Raw genomic sequence first — 23,790 nt, forward strand, 5'->3', positions numbered from 1 at the left:
TGAAATGATGCGTCCTCTTGTGGGTAAGTCCAGAATGGGGGGAGATTGTTTTAAAATTAGGGGTCGCCCTTTTAGGACAGAGATTAGGAGAATTTGTTTTTCTCAGAGTGTTGTGCGACTTTGAAGGATTGGAGATGGAGTCATTGAATATTATTAAGGGACAGGAGTGCTCATGTGTAGCCCTTTGAACAGCAACGTGTCATATGAAACTGTAATGTTCTGGGTTGTGTTTAGTGGAGAATATTAGCTGGAAATTATTTATATATTGTCAGCTTGAGTGATAGCCAGATGCTATTCAGTGTTTGGAATCCAGCAAAGTAAAACCTGAAGAGATGAAGGAAATGAATGGAGGATATTTTTTAAGCAGAACACAATCTTTTTGGGGGGTTGGAAATGTTTGAACCCATCTATCTGTTCCACCTAGCGAGAGCAACTATCTGAAATTCAGACTCAGAGCATCCAGTTTTCCAACTATTGAGTGAGTGAGTGAGCACCTTTTGTGATTCATACTTACAATCTGGAAAATGGAAAAGCAAATTCTCCCTAGTAACAAGTGATCTTCTAGGGTTTTGATTGTCATTGGATAGTGTTCAGGAATCTACCCAATGACTTGTTGAAAAGCTGTTAATTTATCTATTCATTGTGACTGTATTCCCAGCGCGAATGCAACACGGAAGCACTCACTTTGGACTGAGATGTTCACAGCGGGACAACTTCACTGATCAACACTCTCCTCTCGCCAGGGAGCCACAATCAAGACATTGAAACACAGCGCGGTGGTCAAAATTCAGGGTGAATTATATTCAACAGGCTTGAAGAGAATTCCAGCACAACTTTAAAGATTGTAGTCACGCGTGTTTCACTCTATCAGGTTTCCCTTTCCTTGCAAGCTCTGGCTGTGTTCAAAATTCAAAAGTTGCTGAAAAGCAAGTTTTATATTCAGGATTCAGGACGGCAAGCCAAAATGAAACTTACAAACAGTGCAGGAAATGACGAGCCGTGTGTTTATCAGGTTGGGGAGTGGAGACGATACAGAAACAGGATGTAGAGATAGATAAAGCTCAATCTAAATGTTGTTAGTGAATAGAGGAGCTCAGCAACTCTCTCCATTTTCGGTGGTTGCGATGTGGGCAGATCAGCTCATGTTTTGTTACTCTGCAGAGCTGATGAAAAGTTTGGAAGAAGGAAGTACTTTGTTCGATATTATTGCATGGATGTTTAAGACTTTGTGGAGATGCCGGCGTTGGACTCGGGTAAACACAGTAAGAAGTTTGACAACACCAGGTTAAAGTCCAACAGGTTTATTTGGTAGCAAAAGTAACAAGCTTTCGGAGCCTGAAGCCCCCTCCTCAGGTGAGTGGGAATTCTGTTCACAAACAGGGCATATCAAGACACAAACTCAATTTTCAGAATAATGGTTGGAATGTGAATACTTACAACTAATCGAGTCTTTAAGATACAAACAATGTGAGTGGAGGGAGCATCAAGACAGGGTAAAGAGATGTGTATTGTCTTGAGACTTGTCTTATCTTGAGTGTATTGAGACAATACACATCTCTTTCGCCTATCTTGATGCTCTCTCCACTCACATTGTTTGTATCTTAAAGACTTGATAAGCTGTAAGTATTCGCATTCCAACCATTATTCTGTAAATTGAGTTTGTGTCTTGATATGCCCTGTTTGTGAACAGAATTCCCACTCACCTGAGGAAGGGGCTTCAGGCTCCGAAAGCTTCTGGCTTTTGCTACCAAATAAACCTGTTGGACTTTAACCTGGTGTTGTTAAACTTCTTACTGTGTTTAACACTTTGCCAGCTTTTTAAAAGAACACATTTGTTTTCAGCGGTTTTAAAATGGCCACTGACTTGCTTTCATGGATAACAAAGTTACTGAATAACAGACCCTCTGCTGCCTCTGGCCACACAGTCAAAAGGGCCACAGCAAATCACTGATACTGCCCATTCTTCCCAGGTCTCATCCAACTGTCCTTTTATTACGATTACAAACAATATACTTTATTCATAAAATATCTGAAAGTGACGTTAGAAAACATTTCAAATTGTCATAGCAAGAAAGTGCAATGATACTCAGAATTTTCTCCAGAGATCAAGATGCACACTTGAGGTGCTTCAATTCAGTAATGAGAACATAACAAACATTTCAATATTTTTGTTACCATAAGACCATAAGAAATAGGAGCAGGAGGAGGCAGTTAGGCCCCTCGAGCCTGCTCTGCCATATAATAGGATCATGGCTAATCCAACATTCCTCATGTCCACTTTCCTGCCTTTTCCCCATAAAACTCTATCTGTCTCAGCCTTAAATACACACAATGGGCAGGATTTTCTGGCCTCACTCACCCTGAAACTGAAAAATCCCACCCATGGTCAACAGACCTTTCCATGGCCTGCCCCTCACCCGCTCTGATTCCCGTGGTGGGTAGGATGGTAAAATTCACCCTAAGGACTCTGCCCCCCACAACTCTCTGTGGCAAGGAGTTCCAAAGACTCACAACCCCCTGAGAGAAGAAATTCCTCCTCAACTCAGTCTCAAATTGTCATCCCTTTATTCTGAGACTGGGTTTTCTGCTCCTCGTCTCTTCCACGAGGGGAAACATCCCTTCAGCATTTACCCTGTCAAGCCCCTTAAGAATCCAGTGTGTTTCAATGAGATTATCTCTCATTCTTCTAAATTCCAGTGAGTAGAATCCAAACTTGTGTAACCTTTGCTCATAAGACAATCCCTCCATACCAGGGATCATCCTAGCGAACCTTCTCTGAACTACCTCCAATGAAATATATTTCATTAAATAAAGAAACCAAAACTGCACATTGTACTCCAGGCGTGGTCTCATCAGTACCTTGTAGAGTTGCAGCAAGACTTCCCAAATCTTATAGTCCAATCCCCTTGAAATAAGGGCCAACATTCCATTAGCCTCAAAACAGAAAATGCTGGAAAATCTCAGCAGGTCTGACAGCATCTGTGGAGGGAGAATAGAGCTAATGTTTTGAGTCAGGATGACCCAGCTCTGACGAAGGGTTATCCTGACTCAAAATGTTGGTTCTATTCTCTCTTCACAGATGCTGTCAGACCTGCTGAGATTTTCCAGCATTTTCTGCTTTTGTTTTGGATTCCAGCATCTGCAGTATTTTGCCTTCCTGATGACCTGCTGTTCGTGTGTGCTGGCTTTCTGTGTTTCCTGCACCAATACCCCCAGGTTCCTTTGTGATGCAGCTTTGCACAGCTTTTCTCCATTTAAATAATATTCTGTTTTCTTCTTCCTTCCAAAATGAACAACTTCACATTTTCACACACTCTACTCAATGGACCGAATGGCCTCTTTCTGCACTGTAGGGATTCTATGGATTCTAAACATGGAGCAGAAAAGATTGAACAGGTTGTGGCTGTTTTCTAACAGTGAAGGTTGAGGAGGTGACCTCGGTTTCTTAGAACTTATCACAAGTAATAGGAGTAGACCATTCGGCCCCTTAAACCTGCTCTGTCATTCAATATCATGGCTGGTCTTTGACTTCAACTCATTTTTCTGTCCTATCCTTTGACTCCCCAAACATTCCAAAAGTCTATCAATCTCTATTACCCCAAACAATGTCCTCCTGATCTTTCCCTCACTATTTCCAGTGAATATCAATATTGAGTTTTATCCAACTCAAGAAGCAGGCCAAAGCTATCTGAACTAGCAAGAGAATTCTGAGAGGTGAAAGATCCAGAATTGTTACTGTCAGACAATGAGGGCATATTTTTCATCCCAGTTAGAATCATTCTGTCAAAATCCATAAAGTACCTTAGCTAGTTGTTTAATCTGTTGTTTTAAGCAGATAGGCTCCCACTTCAGTGACACAATCTGAATATTATTGTGTTCAAGTGAAAACCTCATAATACTCAACACCATCTCTAACCTAATGTTACCATCAAGGTGGAGTGGAACACAGCTCATATTGAAGCCATTCTTCATTTCATTAGGATCAAGAGTTGACATTTCTTCTGTTTCAGAGGGCGGTGGGAAATACTGGGAGGAAGTGGCGTCGTGGTGTTATTGCTAGTCTAGTAATCCAGAGATCCAGTGTAATGTTCTGGGGACCTGGGTTCAAATCCCACTAGGGCAGATGGTAAAATTTGACTTCAATAAAAATCTGGAATTAAAAGTCTGATGATGACCATCATTGTCATATTGTCATAAAAACCCATCTGATTCACTAATGCCCTTTAGGGTAGGAAATCTGTCATCCTTAACTGGTCTGACCTACCTGTGACTCCAGACCTCATGACTCCTACGTGCCCTTAGAAAGGGACAACAAATACTGACCCAGCCAGTGAGGTCCAAAGCCACATCCCATGAACAAAAAAACATAAAGCCTCGTCCCTTTTATCAACCTGCAAATTATACATTCAGTCGTTTGACTGCTCATTTGCGTCCCAACCCTGTTTAAAGTTGCCCCTACTTTCCCTTTAATAATGCCCCAACTTTATCCCTCCCTTCCTCGAACCTATTTCCTCAACTTATCTACTTTGCTATTTCAGTTACAAACACAGAGAATACCAATGCTGGAAGTACTGGCAGAACACAGATAAAGATTCAGTATAATACAGTACAAATTGACACAGAAATATAAAGTATAAATATGAGAAATTGCATACATTAAATTGAGTAAGTGTAGTAATTGAAACTTCCCTCCATCACAATTCTCAGGTGCACAAATCTCACTCCACTCGGGTGGAGTCTATCAGGTCCTGGAGCATTGTCTGTCTTTTGTACCATTATTTTTCTATTACCATTTTTAAAAATTTCCATGAAGCCATAAAGTTCTTCCCTTGATTTTTAAAAAATTTTCCCTTTTAATTTTCATCCTATTTCTGGTACTTGATTCTCTCTTGTGAAGACGAATGAGTATTTAGCAAATTAGCTAAATTAGGAGTACAATATAAATGGAAAGACTCTTAGTACTGTAGAGGATCAGAAGGATCTTGGGGTCCGGGTCCATAGGACTCTAAAATCGGCCCCGCAGGTGGAGGAGGTGGTTAAGAAGGCGTACGGTGTGTTGGCCTTTATCAATCGAGGGATTGAGTTTAGGAGTCCGGGGCTAATGATGCAGCTATATAAGACCCTTGTCAGACCCCACTTGGAGTACTGTGCTCAGTTCTGGTCGCCTCACGATAGGAAGGATGTGGAAAAGATTGAAAGGGTGCAGAGGAGATTTACAAGGATGTTGCCTGGATTGAGTGGCATGCCTTATGAGGATAGGCTGAGGGAGCTCGGACTTTTCTCCTTGGAGAGACGAAGGATGAGAGGAGACCTAATAGAGGTGTATAAGATGTTGAGAGGCATAGATCGGGTGGACTCTCAGAGGCTTTTTCCCAGGGTGGAAATGTCTGCTACAAGAGGACACAGGTTCAAGGTGCTGGGGGGTAGGTATAGGGGAGATGTTAGGGGTAAGTTTTTCACACAGAGGGTGGTGGGCGAGTGGAATCGGCTGCCGTCAGTGGTGGTGGAGGCGAACTCAATAGGGTCTTTTAAGAGACTCCTGGATGAGTACATGGAGCTTAATAGGATGGAGGGTTATAGGTAGGTCGAGAAGGTAGGGATGTGTTCGGCACAACTTGTGGGCCGAAGGGCCTGTTTGTGCTGTAGTTTTTCTATGTTTCTCTATTAGCCAGTTCCTGATTTCAATTGTAATTTGATTAATGGGCAATGAATGTAGCAAATCCATGAAGATCATGGGGGATGAAGCATGAGATGCCATTTTCATGAGACTAATAGTGTATATCAGGAACAACTTGTGACAATTTGCAATGGAATAGCTACCCCGCCACAGGATACTGGCCAATTTGCACATTAATTATGGTGACTATTATTCAGGCAAACATTTGTACAGCAAAATCTGCCCCCACATTTTCCATTTCCACTCAGTTTACCCTCTCTGTGATCCACTTCCAGTGCTACTTCCCTGAACTATTGAGGGGGAAATACAAGAGTTTTCACATCCTATTCCTTCCCTCACACTCTGAATTAGTGAAGGTGGGAAAAGCTCCATTAGGAATTTTGGAGTTTACTCTTGTTCACAGCCTGATTAAAGATGATTCCTCACACCAGTCTTATCCTTTATCTGATGGTAAATAAAGTGCTGCCACTCACACTCTCTACTTTCATCTCAAAGGAGAAAACCCAACACAACCAACGGTAAAGAAATGACATCGGGGGAGGAGCCACAAGCCTCTGCCCTCTCGCCCTTTTTGTGGAGGAAGCTCTGGAATCAGTGAACACTCACACAGGGAAAGCAGCGAGAGAAAGAGAAGCAGGATGGGAGGAGCCAGCTCCAGGTTGGTCAAGAAACTCTTCATATTGTGTCTCTTTAGTTCCTTTAGTTACATCACAACTTGTCATTGCAAAGCATTGCCATTGCTCAATGTCAGCACTTTAATGAGAATGTCGTGAGCAATTCTACAGGTCATGTACCTCTCCTCTTCTTCAGCCCTTCAGCAGAGGAGGTGAAGCCTCAAGAACCAGGGCCCTTAGTTTGGACTTCAACCAACCCTCATTGCACAAGTCCTATCAATGCATCTGAGCCTCACAAACAGTAAGGGAGAGACACCATTGGGGAGGCCTCAGTCAGACTGAGGGCAGGCTGAGGTGATTCACAGAGTGGTGAAGAGGAATTTGGGCTGAGAGATGAGTCTGTAGTTGCTGCTGTCTGGAGAAACAGGAGATGATTGCCCCCAGCTGGGGCACCTCAGGATCAAAATTGAAAGGGTCCATAATTTATAAGGGGCAACGTTACTTTCACGCAAAGACAACTTAACTGTTCATTCATCCAATAGCTCACTCTGGGATTTTGCTGATCATAAATTAGCTGTCTTAAAAAGCTACGTGACAATTGTGCTTGTTTTTCAAAAGGATTTAATGAGATGTGTAAGGAGGCTCTGAAGATGTGACAATGTGTTGTAAATAGGAGTTATTTTCAATTGGTGCAAATCATGTAAAAAAATGTTTCCTTTCAGAGGTCAAAGTGCTGAAGCTTCAAACACTTTATTGTGCAGTGAGGATGAACTCAAGAATCCGAAATCTGATTATGAATCGGGTGGGGTGGAAAAGGTAACACCGCTGATACAGAAAAAAATTATTGACCTGGACAGCACAGAGCTGAACATCGCAGTGACAGGAAAAGCAGGCGCAGGGAAATCCAGCTTCATCAATGCGATGAGAGGACTCCGAAGCAGTGACGAGGACGGTGCTGAGGTTGATATCAAAGAAATCACACTGGAGCCAACTGAATACAAGCATCCCTGTTTGCCAAATGTTATTTTATGGGATCTGCCAGGAATGGGAACAACGAAATTCCCAGCGAATAAATACCTAAATGAAATGAAATTTAAAAAATACGATTTCTTCATCATTATCTCAGAGTGTCGATTCACAGAAAATGATGTAAAACTCGCTCGAGAGATTAAACGGCTGGGGAAGAATTTCTACTTTGTTCGATCTAAAATTGATCATGACCTTGAATCAATGAAAAAGGAAAGGAGGGAATTTAATGAAAAGGAAGAACTGGAAAAGATCAGGAGTTACTGTGTCAGGAAATTGCAAGAGACAGGGATCCCATCACCCCGTGTTTTCCTGATTTCAAACTTTGACCTGCATCTGTATGATTTTAAACTGTTAAATGAAGTTCTTGAAGATGATCTTCCCAGGATAAAGAGAAGTGTGTACATACTGGCCCTTCCCAACCTAACCTTGGAAATTGTGGAGAAGAAGAAGAAAGAGCTGAAGAAGCGAGTTTGGATGTTGGCATCACTTTCTGGAATATTGGGAGCAGTGCCAGTTCCTGGAGTCTCCCTTGGTTGTGATATTGGGATCCTGATTGGAGGAATAATACATTTCCGTAAATGTCTGGGTCTGGATGATGCCTCCCTTCAAAGACTGGCCAATAAGGCAGGGAAACCTGTGGAAGAACTGAAAGCTGTGTTGAAAACTCCCCTGGTGGGTGAAATAACTCCAGATATAATAAACAGATTAGCATGGGGATCCGCTGCTGTCGTCATATCTGGTCTTGAGCTTGCACTTGACATCATCCCAGTTGTAGGATCCATCTTTGGAGCAGGATCATCATTTCTTATGACCTACAAGTTGCTGTGTGGAGCACTGGATGATCTCACAGAGAATGCACGGAGAGTGGTGAAAGCTGCATTTGGGACGGGTGAAAATGATCCAGAGCAAACATCAATTCAATGAATCAGTGCTGTAGCTGATATATTAAAGGGGTCTAACACTGGACATTGCAAACTCTTCTTCCATATTCCCTTTTACTGACCCATTTTAACAAATTATTTCCATGCTACAGTGTTCAGTGAAAGATTTTGTCTGGGTGCAATCTAAGGAGAGAAACCAAAAGCTGTGGGGACAAATTTTCCCGTTCCACCTGCCACAGGAATCGTAGCGGGTAAGGGGTGGACCATGGAAAGGTCCGTTGACCGCGGGTGGGATTTTCTGGTTTTGGGGCAAGCGCGGCCGGAAAATCCCGCCCGTAAATTTTAAAGGAATCCACCCAACATCAGAAACTCACTACATCCATACAATTCCCTTCATTAAACACAATAACCAGGAAATTTGCCCTGTTCCAAGAATTATAGAATCAGACAGCACAGGAGTGGCCATTCAGCCCATTGTGCCTGTGTTAGAAATGCCTGTGTTCTTCATTGATAGTGATGGATTCAGTCCCAATGTCCAGCCCCTTCTCTGCAATGTTCCTGATTGATTCATAACAGCATCATTACTGAATTGGATGATCCTGGGTCTAGAGTGGAGTCAAAAGCACTGGGATTATATATTTTGTTCACCTTTTGATAATTTATTTGGTCATTTTTTTCCAGCCTCGTTTATTGCCAAATTCTGTACCCAACAGTGATGAGGTTAACAATGCAGTCTTTCTTCCGGCACACACTGAACACAATATAGAGATTATTAAGAGGAAGCCAATTTTCCAATGTTATGAAACCATTATCCACTTTCACTGAACATCTCTCTCAGTCCTGGTTTTAGAACCATTGCTGCAGCAAACAGTGTCTGTCTGAAAAGGGATAAATTCTCGACAAGTCCAATGATCTTGTTCTGTCCGAGAAGCAGCAGATTCCGAGAATGGGACAGTAAAGAAGAGGGGCCAGCATCAGACTGTAGTCAGCAGTGAGAACACAGATTCCCTGTCATAGAGACACCACCCAGCATATAGAATCATCCTTACCATCCCTCACACAGACAATCCCTCACGCACAACATCCCTCACACTGACCGTCCTTCATGCAGACTGTCCATCATCCTAACCTGGTGAAGAGCTGAGAACCATGAACAGGAAAACCTCTGGGAATGGGAATGAGAGGAAATATGTTAATTATGAACATTCCTTTTATGAAGTATTTTGAGTATTGCTGAGGAAAGCAATGATTTTCACTAAAAACGACAGATGTTGGAAATCTGAAAAACAGAAATGTTGAATGAACTCAGCAGGCCTGGCAGCATCTGTGGAGAGGGAAACACAGTTAACATTTTGAGTCCAATATCACTCTTCATTGCTTCCAGCATACCCGAGAAATGGGTTTGCTGGTCAGGCAAAAATTCCAGTCAATGGGAGGTCCTTTTACCAATGGAAGACAGCACAATACTTGTAACATGAATGAATATGTGAGTGCTCCTAAAGTAAAGAACATTATTCTTTTACTTCAAACCTTCAACTGTACATTCAAACAAAAATTAAAATATAAAATAATGTAATATACATGTATGGGAGAACTTTCTAATTTCTTCCGGTTGGTAAAGTGACAACTAGTATTAGGGGAACATCAGCAATTCTGGTTAGTAGAGAATTCGGCTTGGTAAAATGCCGGATAAACACAAAATTTACTGTACTCTTTGCCACCAAACAAAATTGGTGCTTGATCCTCAGTGACTGATTGCAGAGGAGCAGATCTTCGAGATGGTGGATTGGGATTCATGAGCTGGGTGGGGGGGCGGATGGTGTGGGGGGGGGGGGGGGGGGGGGAGGGGGGGGGTTGTACCACAGTAATAATCAATAACCTCCAGCCAATGCTGAACAACATTACATATTCACTTCAACTCCATTGAGGAACAATGCCCTATGAGGCTCTGATTCGTCATAAACTCTTTGATTGAGGTTTGTGTCTCTATCATCCAAAGCAGCCGCTACCTTTCAGACATGCAATGATGCCATCACTGACACCCATCATTATGTGGACAACACATTGATCAAGAGAGTGAGTGAAACTCACTGTCAGAATGATGGCCGACACAATAGTTCCAGCTGGCTGGAAAGAGGAAGAGGAAAGTGATCTGAAATAGCAGCAGAAGAGCAGTTACTGCAGGAGGAGAAGTGTGGGAGTGTGTTACACCAACTCACTGGAACCTCATATGCTGCAATGTCACCGATATCAACAATGGATTGATGTTACTGATGTGAAATATTGTCTTCTTAATCTCTATTGCAGTTGTCTTGGTTCAACTGAATTTCATTGACATTGATCCATTTGTCTCATTTCTTGTTCATTGATGAGAATGGCCAGAATTCCCTGATCTCGTTCGCCCCTCCCCCACAGCCAACGAGAACGGAGAATTTGGTGCTCAGCCAAAACTCCATTCACTGCAGCGGGCCTGGAGAATCACAGCCGTGGATAAGGTCAGAAAATTCCAGCCAATAACTCTAGAAATTGTTTGACATTAATCAAAGACATTCTGCTGTATTAATTGCGAACTTATGCTTATCGGTAATTTTCAGGACTGATGGTAATCTAATCAAGTGAAAGTAATGAACAATTTAATTGTAACATTCTAAATGTGGACATGATTTGTTTTTGCTCAGGTGAACTGTATTGTAAGCCACTGCTTTAGAAAACAGGTGTGTGGAAAATTCTGTATTAAATGAGATTCCACAATATTAATGTTGACAATACTGTACTAACTCAGGCAGGTAATAGCCACACACCATGTACTGATGCAATAAATGCTGAACATTTCATCTTGAGGATTGTACTGGATATTGTTTTTCACTAGCTGCATTGAAGCAAGATTAGAAAACCATAAAGACATAGAATCCCCACAGTGCAGAAGGAGGACTTTTGGCCCATTGAGTCTGCATCGACTCTGCGAAAGATTATCCCACACTTTGCGCATTTACCATGGCTAATCCACCTAAATTACACCTCTTTGAACACTAAGGAGCAATTTAGCATGACCAACCCACCTGACCCGCACATCTTTGGACTGTGGGAGGAAACCGGAACACCCAAATGAAACCCACGCAAACACGGGGAGAACGTGCAAACTCCACACCCAAGGCCGGAATTGATCCCGGGTCCCTGGCGGTGTGAGGCAGCAGTGCTAACCACTGTGTCACCGGACCATGGAAAATGCTGGACGAATTGAACATGAAGGTTTATGAGAAGGTGACTTGGACATGTTTGTTTGAGGAAAGTGTGTAACTTCAAGCTCTGGACTGGGAATGTACTTGTGGTGGGGGAAGGGGCTGTAAAATGGAATTGGATGACGTTAAGTTTGGTCATTGATGTCACATCTGAACACCAATCTGTGTGCAATGGACAGCAAGTTAGATATTAACTTTGTTCACCATTCGAGAAGGTCCAATGAAAAACCAAATAAGGTTCTTCAAAATTTAATTGCAAGTATTTTATGCACAATGGCTAATAATCCTGCTGTTAGTATCTCACCTCCTGATTCCCCAAAACCTGTCCACCATCTACAAGGCACATATGTGATGGAATACTCTCCACTTGCCTGGCTGAGTGCAGCTCAAGTAACAGTCAGGAAGCTCAACACCATCTGGGATAAAGCAGCCCTGTTTGATTGCTTCCCCTTCCACTTGGAAGGCCGCAAGATATAAATGCCAGGGAGGCTCTCATAATGAGAGCTTCTCCTGAATTCCAGCACATCAGCAACCGAGTGAACCAAAGCTCCACATTCCGCACTCACTGCAGCCAATCACTTTTTCTGGAAACTCCATCAGATCCTGTCACATACGGGATTGGGGCGGGGTGGGGGAGGAAGGGGGGGTTCTGCAGAGCCCCGGGCGCTTTCTCTTTTGTCACAGCTCTAGAACTTCACCATCAGCCTGGGGATCAGCATTGGTCAAGTCTCCCACAATCCTCTGAGGGTCAGAGGGCAGACTGCTGCTCTGACATTCGTACAGTGCTTAAACTGGGTGATGACCCTAATTCTGTAACTCGCCTCATACCCTCTGAGATGACAGTATTTGAGCTGGTGGAGATTGTAGAGTAAGAGTGGGATGGTGCACCCTCTGAGAACCGCCCTCCATCTCTTCCTCCTCCTCAGAGTTGGGATATGACCCCGGAGATTATAGCTGCCTGTCGCTGCGCTGACCATTCCGATGTGAGTCCACAGAGCCTGCAGCTTAGGCACCTGTTTGTTACTGTCACTTGTAATTTCCAATTGATCCCCACTTGGTTCATTATTGGAGGGACTCATCTTCCTCCGTGGGGTGCTCCAGCCTCACCATCGGTGATGGAGCGGTCTCCCTGGTAGCCAGCCAACTGCAGCATCTCTTCCTCCATGGTTATTAGAATGACAATCAGGGGGCAGTGCCACCGATCTGTACCCTCTCCCTGACATTCTGGGCCCTCTTCTGTGGAAATGCATGAGAATGGGTTCATTATTCAGACTATAGAAATCACAATGTTATCACCTTGCCCGCTTGCTTCAGCTTCTAGGGTCAGTGTCGTTCTGCCACTCAGCAGCAGCCTTTCCACAGGCCGACTGTGCCATGCTGAAAACACTTTTCCCCTCAGAGCCAATCTCGATCGAGAGGGCACACTATCAAAATAAGATGGAAGTGAGGAGGACTGTCTTCTCTCGGAGGGTTGTGAGTGTTTGGAATTCTTGTCCCCAAAGCGCAGTGGAGGCTGAGTCATTGAATGTATTCAGAGTTGAGTTCGACGGAATTTTGATTGACAAGAGAGCCAACATTATGAGGGACAGGAGGAAAATTAAATAGTTAAGGCCACGTTAGATCAGCCATAATCTTTTTTGTCATGACTCATTTGGGGAGTTATTGTGTTGTGGCATGGTCCTCATAGATCCTAGAAACCCTACAGTACATTCGGCCCATCGTGTCCGCACCGACCACAATCCCACCCAGACCCTCCTCCCATATCCCTACATATTTTACCCACTAATCCCTCGAACCTACGCATGTCAGGACACTAAGGGGCAATTTTAGCATGGCAAATCAACCTAACATGCACATCTTTGGAACGTGGGAGGAAACCGGAGCACCCAGAGGAAACCCACGCAGGCACGAGGAGAATGTGCAAACTCCACACAGACAGTGACACAAGCCAGGAATCGAACCCAGATCCCTGGAGCTGTGAAGCAGCAGTGCTAACCACTGTGCTACCGTGCCGCCCCGTCCTTTTAGATCCTTTTAGGAGGATGGTCATGTGATTGGTCCTTTTAGGAGGATGGTCATGTGATCACTCTGTGACATTATCAGGGTCTCCGCAGATTTCCAGCAGTTGGGATTTGAACGCTATAATGTGAACATCTATTAAATGAACCTGTCTGCTGCTTCGCATAGAGTCATAGAGGTTTCCAGCTTGAAAACAGGTCCTTTGGCCCAACTTGTCCATGTCGCCCAGTTTTTAACCACTAAGTTCGTCCCAATTGTCCACATTTGGCCCATGTCCTTCCATACCCATCTTGGCCATGTAACTGTCAAATGCTTTTTAAAAGGCATATTTGTACCCGCCTCTACTACTGCTTCTGGCAGCTCATTCCAGACACTCACATACAAGTGTACAAAGTTTATTTCAGAGTTTCAGACTTGGGTGGAGGGTGACAGGGTTGCCTCATCAGTACCAGTTAAGGTGCTGTTTCCATGCACCTTCTGTGTGAAAGAATTGCCCCACTGGACCCTTTTGTATTTCTCCCCTCTCACCTTAAACCTATCTGTACCTTCTAGTTTTTGACTCCCCTACCTTTGAGAAAAGATGTTGACTATCTACCTTATCAATGCCTAAAACCCTCTTGTGCTTCCTCAATAGTAACAGTTAGCGCGCCTCCAGTCTCAGATATTATTGACCGCTGAAGTAGGATCAAGGGGCTGAATGGTCAACTGCTTCTCCTATTTTTTCTGTTCTTAATGTTGTCACTCACCCTGATCCTGTGAAGAAGTTTTTGATCTGCTTCTGGGAATGGATCCAGGTTCTCTGGACAGCTGCTGACTGCCTCCACTACTTCCTCGCTTTGTTCATTGAGCAGGTCTCTTCCCATCAGTCTTCAGTAAGAGGACTTCCTGCCTTGCTCAGCAGCCTGGAGGAGGAGATTGTCAATGAACTCTGGGCCACCTGGATTCTTAGATCTGCCATGGCTAAAGCAGGTCCCACTGAGTTTACTGTCTGTCCCAATGAGCTGCAGTGGGTTCAGAGGGGCAGCTGTGTGTGACACTGTTTGCTGAAGGGTGTATTTCAGAATTGGGGTGGGTGATTAGTCCAAGGAATCTGAAGGGTGTTTCTCTGGCAACTCACTGTTCAAGGATCATTTATGGTAGTGCAGCTGTGTCAACAGTCATGAAGTCAATAGCCTAAGAAAAATATTTGGTACTGGCGACCTTTAAACAAGCTACACCAGGGTCTGAGGAGCACCATGGTGAGGAGGTGGAGACCAATGTGAGGATGTTCATGGGAGGCAGGGAGGCCTTGTTCAGAGGACTTTCTGTTCGGCATCTGAAGCAAGGAGGCAGGGTGATGGCATGGAAACAGCACCTTAACTGGTACTGATGAGGCAACCCTGTCACCCTCCACCCAAGTCTGAAACTCTGAAATAAACTTTGTAGACTTGTATGTGAGTGCAGCATGACTCCCAGGCCTCTTTCCTAATAATTTAATGAAGCACATTATCTGAAATTTTACGAATAAAGACGAAGGTATATTTTTACCAATACACAATACTAATGAGAAATGATCACTTGTGAGACCTTATTGTTGGAGAAGCCAGGTGTGGTGACAGACTGGTACCAGACATTCTCATTCTGCCTGGCATGGGCTCCAAGTGTGCATGACATACTGCAGACCGTAACAGCACCGTGCAGGTCAGAAACTCCAGAGCATTTTATGAAGCCCATCTGGGTCATAAGTTTTGCAATTTGAATTTGGCTGGGGTAACCATGAGATCTTGCACTTCAGGTATGATTCAAATGACCCACTAGGGAGCTTTTATCAAACAAAGTTTATTTAAGAATACGGTTAACGTGTGTAGAAAGAAAATTAGCAATAGCTTTTACCCATTACAAACCAGAGAAAACTCAACCATGACATTGCATAAACTTAGCAGCTGAATACCGTTCCAACTAAAAAAATGCCATTAATAAAAGATTTGCTACACATTTAGCACGGAAAATACAAATGCTTACATGATGCTGGAACTTAGTCCTTTGGTGGATGCTGCAATTCTCTTGATACACACACAGACAAGCTTGAAGTCACCAGGGAGAGAGAGAGAGAGACTCTAGTTACTAGCTCGCAAACCATCAACAGCACAACTTTCATTCCAGGAAGGCCAGGAGACTTGCTTCCAGCTCGCCAGCAGAATTTACAAGACCAAGGAGAGGAGAGAGAAAGCCTGCCTGCCACTTGACAACCAGGACAGCTTCTGACTCTAAACCCAAAACTAAAAGTGAATCCTTGGATTCTTCTTCTAGAAGATAGGGATCTAGATGAGTATACAACTTGTAGGAAGGGACTAAAGAAGGAAATTAGGAGATTCAGAAGGGGTCACGAGAAGGCCTTGGCAGGTAGGATTAAGGAAATCCCTAAGGCATTCTATAAATATGTGAAGAGTAAAAGGATGAGACGTGAAGGAATAGGGCCTATAAAAGGCGAAGGTTGGAAAATCTGTACGGAACAAGTAGAAATGGCAGAGGTGCTTAATGAGTATTTTGCCTCGGTTTTCACAGAGGAGAAGGACCTGCGGGCTTGAGGTGGACTGAAAAGATTGAGTATGTGGACTTTAACAAAGAGGTTGAGCTGTAATCTTTGAATGGCATCAAGATAGATAAGTCACCAGGTCCGGATGGGATGTATCCCAGGTTACTGTGGGAGGCGAGGGAAGAGATTGCAGAGCCTCTGGCGATGATCTTTTCGTCGTCGATGGAGACAGGAAAGGTGCCGAAGGATTGGAAGATTGCGGATGTGGTTCCTATTTTCAAGAAGGGGAATAGGGATAGCCCAGGAAATTACCGTCCAGTGAGTCTAACCTCAGTGGTTGGTAAGCTGATGGAGAAGATCCTGAGGGACAAGATTTATGAGCATTTAGAGAGGTTTAGTATGCTCAAGAATACTCAGCATGGCTTTGTCAAAGGCAGATCGTGCCTTATGAGCCTGGTGGAGTTCTTCGAAAATGTGACTAAACACATTGACGAGGTGAAAGCGGTAGATGTGGTTTATATGGATTTTAGCAAGGCGTTCAAAAAGGTCCCCCATGCAAGGCTTCTAGAAAAAGAGAGAGGGCATGGGATCCAAGGGGCTGCTGCCCTGTGGATCCAGAACTGGCTTGCCCAAAGGAGGCAGAGAGTGGGTATAGATGTGTCTTTTTCTAAATGGAGGTCGGTCACCAGTGGTGTGCCCCAGGGATCTGTTCTGGGACCCTTGCTGTTTGTCATTTTCACAAATGACCTGGATGAGGAAGTGGAGGGATGGGTTGGTAAGCTTGCCGATGACACGAAGGTTGGTGGGGTTGTGGATAGTCTGGAGGACTGGCAGAAGTTACAGAGGGACATAGATAGGATGCAAGACTGGGTGGAGAAGTGGCAGATGGACTTCAACCCAGATAAATGCGTAGTGGTCCATTTTGGCAGGTCAAATGGGATGAAGGAGTACAATATAAAGGGAAAGACTCTTAGTACTGTAGAGGATCAGAAGGACCTTGGGGTCGAGGTCCATAGGACTCTAAAATCAGCCCCATAGGTGGAGGAGGTGGTTAAGAAGGCGTATGGTGTGCTGGCCTTTATCAATCGAGGGATTGATTTTCGGAGTCCGGGGATAATGATGCAGCTATATATAAGACCCTCGTCAGACCCCACTTAGAGTACTGTGCTCAGTTCTGCTCGCCTCATTACAGGAAGGATGTGGAAAAGATTGAAAGGGTGCAGAGGAGATTTACAAGGATGTTGCCTGGATTGAATGGCATGCCTTATGAGGATAGGCTGAGGGAGCTCGGTCTTTTCTACTTGGAGAGACGTAGGATGAGAGGAGACCTAATAGAGGTATATAAGATGTTGAGAGGCATAGATCGGGTGGACTCTCAGAGGCTTTTTCCCAGGGTGGAAATGTCTGCAACGAGAGGACACAGGTTTAAGGTGCTGCGGGGTAGGTACAGGAGAAATGTTGAGGGGAAGTTTTTCACACAGAGGGTGGTGGGTGAGTGGAATCGGCTGCCGTCAATGGTGGTGGAGGCAAACTCAATGGGGTCTTTTAAGAGACTCCTGGATGAGTACATGGGACTTAATAGGATGGAGGGTTATAGGTAGGCCTAAAAGGTAGGGATATGTTCGGCACAACTTGTGGGGCCGAAGGGCCTGTTTTGTGCTGTAGTTTTTCTATGTTCTATGTTTCTAACTACCAGCCTTCAGGTATTTTAAACCCTGACCTGCTCCCTTATTGGTCACTGTGCCCATCATCTTCCTGCTATGACCGACAACATTAAGCCTCTCTCAGGACATCTTTCTTCATGGCTGGCATGTGATTGGCCAGCCAATGTATACTTGATGCAAGGAGCCAATCCTGGCATGAGCGGAAATTGCATCCACTTCTGATCCCACCAGTCGCACTCTCTCGAAAAGCTAAAAACCCAGGCCCTTGGCTTTTCTCATAACAGTTTCATTTTCATGCATTTCTTATTTATAACCCTGACATTGTGGGCCCGATTTTACCATCAAGCTGCACCCGTTTGCAGGCACGAAAACTTGGTAAAGTTGGACATGAGGCGAGTAACACGATCCGTGCCCGCCTCTGTGCCCGTTCCCCCTTTACCAATCACCGAAAATGGCCGCCATTGGGACTGCGCCATTGGGACTGCATTTAAATTGATTTAATGAGCTGCATACCCAAACTTACCGGCACTTCCCCCTTTACCACTGCGTTCGCCCGTCCAGATTTGGCGCCAAACAGACATGGTCCATAACGGTCCGATTCAGGCACTCCAGCTTCTGAGGAGGTAGGTTCAGAGCTTCTAACTGCTCTCTGTCTCAGATCGGTTAGAAAGGCGGGTCAAATGGCTCTCTGGTGGCAGGGGGAGGGGTGCGTTTCAAATGGCTCTCTGGTGATGGGGGGTGGGGAGGTGGGTCAGATGGCTCCCTGGTGTGGGAGGAGGGAGGTGGGTCTAATGGCTCTCTAGTGGGGCAATAGGAGGCAGGTCAGATGGCTCGCTGAAGGGGGAGGAAGGCAGGTCAGATGGCTCTCTGGTGGAGGGGGAGGGAGTGGGTCAGATGGATCTCTGGTGTGGGTGGAGGGAGGGGTCAGGTGGCTCTCTGATTGAGGGGAGAGAGGCGAGTCAGATAGCTCACTGGGGGAGGAGGGAGGTGGATCAGATGGCTCTCTGGGGGGAGAGGGAGGTGGGCCAGATGGCTCTCTGGTGTGGGGGAGTGAGTGGGTCAAGTGGCTCTCTGGTGGGGGGGTTGAGGCAGGAGGGGGATCTGATACCACTCTGCGAGCGATCGTTGGGGGAGAAGGAGGTGTCCGCTGCCACTCTGCATGCGATTGGTGGAGGGGAAGGGGGGGCAAGGGGCCATGATCAGTCTGAGTAGTGGGGGGTGGGGTGGGAGGATAAGGGGATCAGTTATGTTGTGGGGATGGGACAATGTCTGTGGGGGCCAGGGGGAGGCATTATCCGAACCAAGAGCGATGTGGCAAGGGAGCGTTTTTCTACTTTTATTACAGCGCATGCACAGTTGAAGGCTCTGATCGGAGCTCTAGGTTTTGGTGTGTGACAAGTACCCACAGGCTTCTGCACCACAATTCAGAATCGCTGATTTTATTTCAGGCAGAGTGCGTATGGGGGCGCCGGAGAACGAGTCTAAAAGTCGGATCCGAAACACTCCCAGATTCAAGTGCGCCCAGCACTTACAATCAAAATGGTAAAATCGGGCCCTGTATGTCTGTTTTATTGTATTTTTAAATGATGGAAAATACCACCAAAACTTTAAATTTGCTTATTGCCAGCTCCGAGGACATGTATTTGTCCAGACACCCCTTAAAACTGACTATCGTATCTGCTTCCACAACCTCCCCTGGCAGTGAGTTCCAGGCACCCACCACCCTCTGTGTAAAAAACTTGCCTCGTACCTTAAACCTATGCCCCTCGCACCTTAAACCTATGCCCCCTCGTAAGTGACTCTTCCACCCTGGGAAAAAGCTTCTGACTATCCACTCTGTCCATGCCCCTCATAATCTTGTAGACTTCTATCAGGTCGCCCCTCAACCTCCATCGTTCCAGTGAGAACAAACCAAGTTTCTCCAACCTCTCCTCATATCTAATGGCCTCCATGCCAGGCAACATCCTGGTAAATCTTTTCCATACTCTCTCCAAAGCCTCCACATCCTCCTGGTAGTGTGGTGACCAGAATTGAACACTGTATTCCAAGTGCGGCATAATTAAGGTTCTCTAAAGCTGTAACATGACTTGCCAATTGTTAAACTCAATGCCCCGGCCGATGAAGGCAAGCGTGCCGTATGCCTTTTGGCTATCTTCTCCACCTGCGTTGTCACTTTCAGTGACCTGTGTACCTGTACACCTGGATCCCTCTGCCTGTCAATACGCTTAAGGATTCTGCCATTTACTGTATATTTCATGTCGTTATTAGACCTTCCAAAATGCATTCCCTCACATTTGTCCGGATTAAACTCCCTCTGCCATCTCTCCATCCAAGCCTCCAACCGGTCTATATCCTGCTGTATCCTCTGATGGTCCTCATCGCTATCCGCAAATCCACCAACCTTTGTGTCATCCGCAAACTTACTAATCAAACCAGTTACATTTTCTTCCAAATCATTTATATATATATTATGAACAGCAAAGGTCCCTGCACTGATCCCTGAGGAAAACCACTTGTCACAGCCCTCCATTCAGAAACACACCCTTCCACTGCTACCCTCTGTCTTCTATGACCGAGCCAGTTCTATATCCAACTTGCCAGCTCACCTCTGATCCCATGCGATTTCACCTTCTGCACCAGTATGCCATGAGGGACCTTGTCAAAGGCCTTACTGAAGTCCATGTAAGACCTCTGAAAGATCCATGGGATCATTTCTGGTATGTCTCTGAACTTGAGAAGCTGCCACAGAGAACTTGAGAAACTGAACTTGAGAAGCTGATGGTTCATGATGCAGAGTGATGCCAACAGTGTGGGTTCAATTCTTGTACTGACTGAGGTTGTCCATGAAGGACCCTGCCTTCTGAACCCCTCGCCTGAGGTGTGGTGATCCTCAGGCTAAATCACCACCAATCAGCTCTCCCTGTCAAAGGGGAGAGCAACCTATGGTCATCTGTGTCTATGGCGACATTTACATTTTCAACTGTGACCACTACTCTTTCCTGGCGCTGCTCGGAACTACCGAGATGCCTATTCTCCAACAGCTCTCTATCAAAGGACTTCCTGTCCCTGGGAAGTGGAAGCACCTCTTTGATCCAATTAAGGTCACTCTTAATTACCACTGCGTGGAAGCCCAATTTTCCATGAATGAGGTGCTGATCAAATTTTAGCATGGGGGCAGGATGGGTAATACAACACCTCATAAAATCCACCCTTGGGCTTGAGTACCATGGTTTGAATCAGTGAATTCATTGAATTAAACTGGGTTTGATTTCAACTCTTGTGTATTCATTTTATAACTTGTCTGTTGTAAAAAGTCATAATACTGGCAAAAACTTTAGTTGGAATTACTGATATTTTTGTTAATTCAGTGATATTCCATTGGCCTATATCATTGAGGTTGACATGACAGAAACATCATAGTATCACAATCTTTCCAAATTACTCACCCTTAAATCTTTCCTTTCTTTTTCTGGTCTTTGATTTATCAATTGATCTCACTGCAGAACCGAAAAAAATGATATTTTATTTGGGGCTTGGTCATCCTTCAAACAGCGAGGGGCAAAGCTTCCAGTCTTGCCCGCTGGGGTAATCATTATGGGCGGGACAGACAAGGTGACGAACCTTTGAAAGATCCATCAACCTCGGGCATGATATCCCGGTCTCCAGGTAAGCAGGACCAGATAATCCCATCCCTTAACTCTAATATATCGGGAAGACAAATCTTTCAATATTTTTAAGGCAGAAGTAGATAGATTCTTGATTAACAAGGGGGTGAAAGGCTATTGGGGGTTGGCAGGAATGTGTGTTTGAAGTTACAATCAGATCAGCCATGATCTTGCTGAATGGTGGAGCAGGCTCAAGGGGCCGAATGGCCTACTCTCCTGCTCATAGTTTGTGTCTTTGCATGCATGCAAGCCAAGTTTTGCATTCTGGTCTCCCATATCTTCACCCTCAGTGAATGTGTGCTTTCCCAATCCATGGTCAATTTATTCAGTCTGATGCCCAATACACAAGAACTTGGAATGGGGAACTGGCCATGACTCCACATGAGTGAAACAAACCTTCCTCCCCTTTGCATCCCAGCTTCTTTCAGATAAAGGTTATGTTTTGTTTGTGTTGGCGTAGATGTAGATCTCCCCAGCAACACAAAGAACTACTCGAGCTTCCCTTTGTTCAACATTTTCTCAATGGAATGAGATGAGGGAGTTGTGGAGGTGGAGAGGGTGAAGAGTGGACATAATTCTGAGGCATGGCTTTCTAGACATACCTCTTGTGGCAACGTCAAAGAACCACTCAGCATCATTGTTTTGCATGGTTAATAATATAATTCTTACTGATAAAAATGAGCAAGCTGAAGTTTCTAGTTTTGTTTGTGTAATGCATTTGTTTAAAGATAAAGTTCATCAAACTCAGTTCTCCATAGACTTTGCACCTCATGCCCTCATATTTGTCAGCAGTCATTTGAGAATGTCGCAGTGCCATTATCGACATGGGTTAAGTTTCATGTCAGGGTCAGCCACTAGAGTTGATAAGTTGGCATGAAAATCCATGACTGTAAGTTTTGCTGCCTCCTCCCCATTTCTGTTCTCTTCTGAAAGTGCTGACTCTGGCTGGTGTTGCCCTCTGTTACCTCACTCAGTCTCTATTCCTCTTGTGTCAACCTCAGCAATCAATGTCAGCTATTTTTATTCCTGCATAGAATGTGGGTGTTGCTATATGCCCATCCCTAATTGCCCTCGAGAGGGTGGCAGTGAGCTGCCTTCTTAAACCACTGCAGTCCATATGGTGTTTGTATACCCACAGTGCTGTTGCAGAGGGAGTTCCTGTGACAGAGAAGGAACAGTGATATATTTCCAATTAGGATGGTGAGAGGTTTGGAGGGGAATTTGAGGATGATGGTGTTCCCAGATATCTGCTGCCCTTGTCCTTCTCGGTGGTATAGATCACAGGTTTGGATGGTGCATGGGAGAGAAATTGGGTCAAACTCTCACAAAGTTTTACACACGAACCTACAGGAATCACTGAGCATTGGTGAGGAATGGAATACTTAGCTGATTGTCCCCCCTGCTGTCCCCAAAGGCATTGAGGCCCAAATAGCAGCATTCCTATCGGTAACTTTGATGAATATGTTAAAACACCGCAGATGAGGAATTGGACTGCAACAATGCTGATTGGTGCTACATCAGGTGGAGTCAGCCATGGCTCAATGATGATACTGCATATAATCTAGACTGACATTTCAATAAAGCACTGAGGGAGTATTGCTCTGTCTGATAAACCAACTTACTGGCTGCCCACTTAGATGGATATAAAAATCCTGTGACACCATATCAAAGAACAGTCGGTGAGTTCTCCCCGATAACCTGGTAAATATTTATTCCCTCAATAAACACCATTCAAATAGATAATCTGGTCATTGCTGCTTGTGGGAGCTTGCTGTGCACAAATTCGCTGCCACATTTCCTGCATGACACCAGGGACCACACTTGGGATGTTTTGAAGTTGTGAAAGACACTAACTTAATGCAAGCTCCTTTTCATTTCATTTAACCATCAAACAGAGATTGCCGTTATGACTCAGCAAAGTTTTCAGCAACTTCATTGCATCTAATTCTGTCCACACCGATATAGAAAAGACCTGGGACTTGGAGAAAGAGTGTGGCTATAACCATACACCAGCAAGCTGCTCCTCATTGTGAGCTCAGACCACCACCTGCTGGGGAGAGGGGTACTTTCTACCTTCATGATGTTTAATTTGAGCAGGAGTGGCCACCAGGAAAATAGACTGGTAAATCCACCTCACTGAGCGGTTTTCAACACCCTTGCTGTTCTCTCCATTGACTTGGTGTCCCATTTGTTTCTGATTACAGCTCTGTGTAATTATATTAAACACAAAGGGAAAAAAGCTAAATATTCTACACTTGCAGACCAAAGAAATGGTCAGCAAAAGTCACTGACAAATTCTTGGATTTAACCATTCTACCTCTTCAAGAAGAATGCAAAATGACTTCAAATAACACGTTTAAAATAAGCAGCAAAACGTGACATTGAAAAACAGGTGAATGTATTGGATTTGACCCAGTGTCAAAAACCACGGTGACAGCTCAAGACTTGCCTGGGAGGGGAATTGACAGCTTGGAAAAGGTCCCCCAG

General features: G+C 44.7%; 2 protein-coding genes across 3 annotated transcripts in view; both read left to right on the plus strand.

The window, feature by feature from the left end:
• The first annotated feature begins 656 nt into the window (after window positions 1–656).
• LOC144492804 (interferon-inducible GTPase 5-like) lies at window positions 657–9,779 on the plus strand. Of its 2 annotated transcripts, none has more exons than XM_078211258.1 (3): window positions 657–792; window positions 6,173–6,335; window positions 7,014–9,779. In XM_078211258.1, exons 2-3 carry the CDS (start codon window positions 6,316–6,318, stop codon window positions 8,242–8,244), a joined length of 1,251 nt encoding a protein of 416 aa, XP_078067384.1. In that variant the 5' UTR covers window positions 657–792; window positions 6,173–6,315; the 3' UTR covers window positions 8,245–9,779. The 2 variants fall into 2 exon arrangements, with proteins under 2 accessions (XP_078067384.1, XP_078067386.1); XM_078211260.1 differs by having other exon boundaries at window positions 677–792; window positions 6,176–6,335.
• Window positions 679–23,790, plus strand: part of LOC144492802 (interferon-inducible GTPase 5-like) — a 72,695-nt gene continuing 49,583 nt past the window's right edge. Inside the window, exon 1 of the mRNA XM_078211255.1 lies at window positions 679–810. The gene's annotated coding sequence lies outside the window, so the exon portion shown is untranslated. The remainder of the gene's footprint in view (window positions 811–23,790) is intronic.

Source organism: Mustelus asterias, chromosome 4 (genome assembly GCF_964213995.1).
Source record: "Mustelus asterias chromosome 4, sMusAst1.hap1.1, whole genome shotgun sequence".
Classification (NCBI taxonomy): Eukaryota; Metazoa; Chordata; class Chondrichthyes; order Carcharhiniformes; family Triakidae; genus Mustelus; species Mustelus asterias.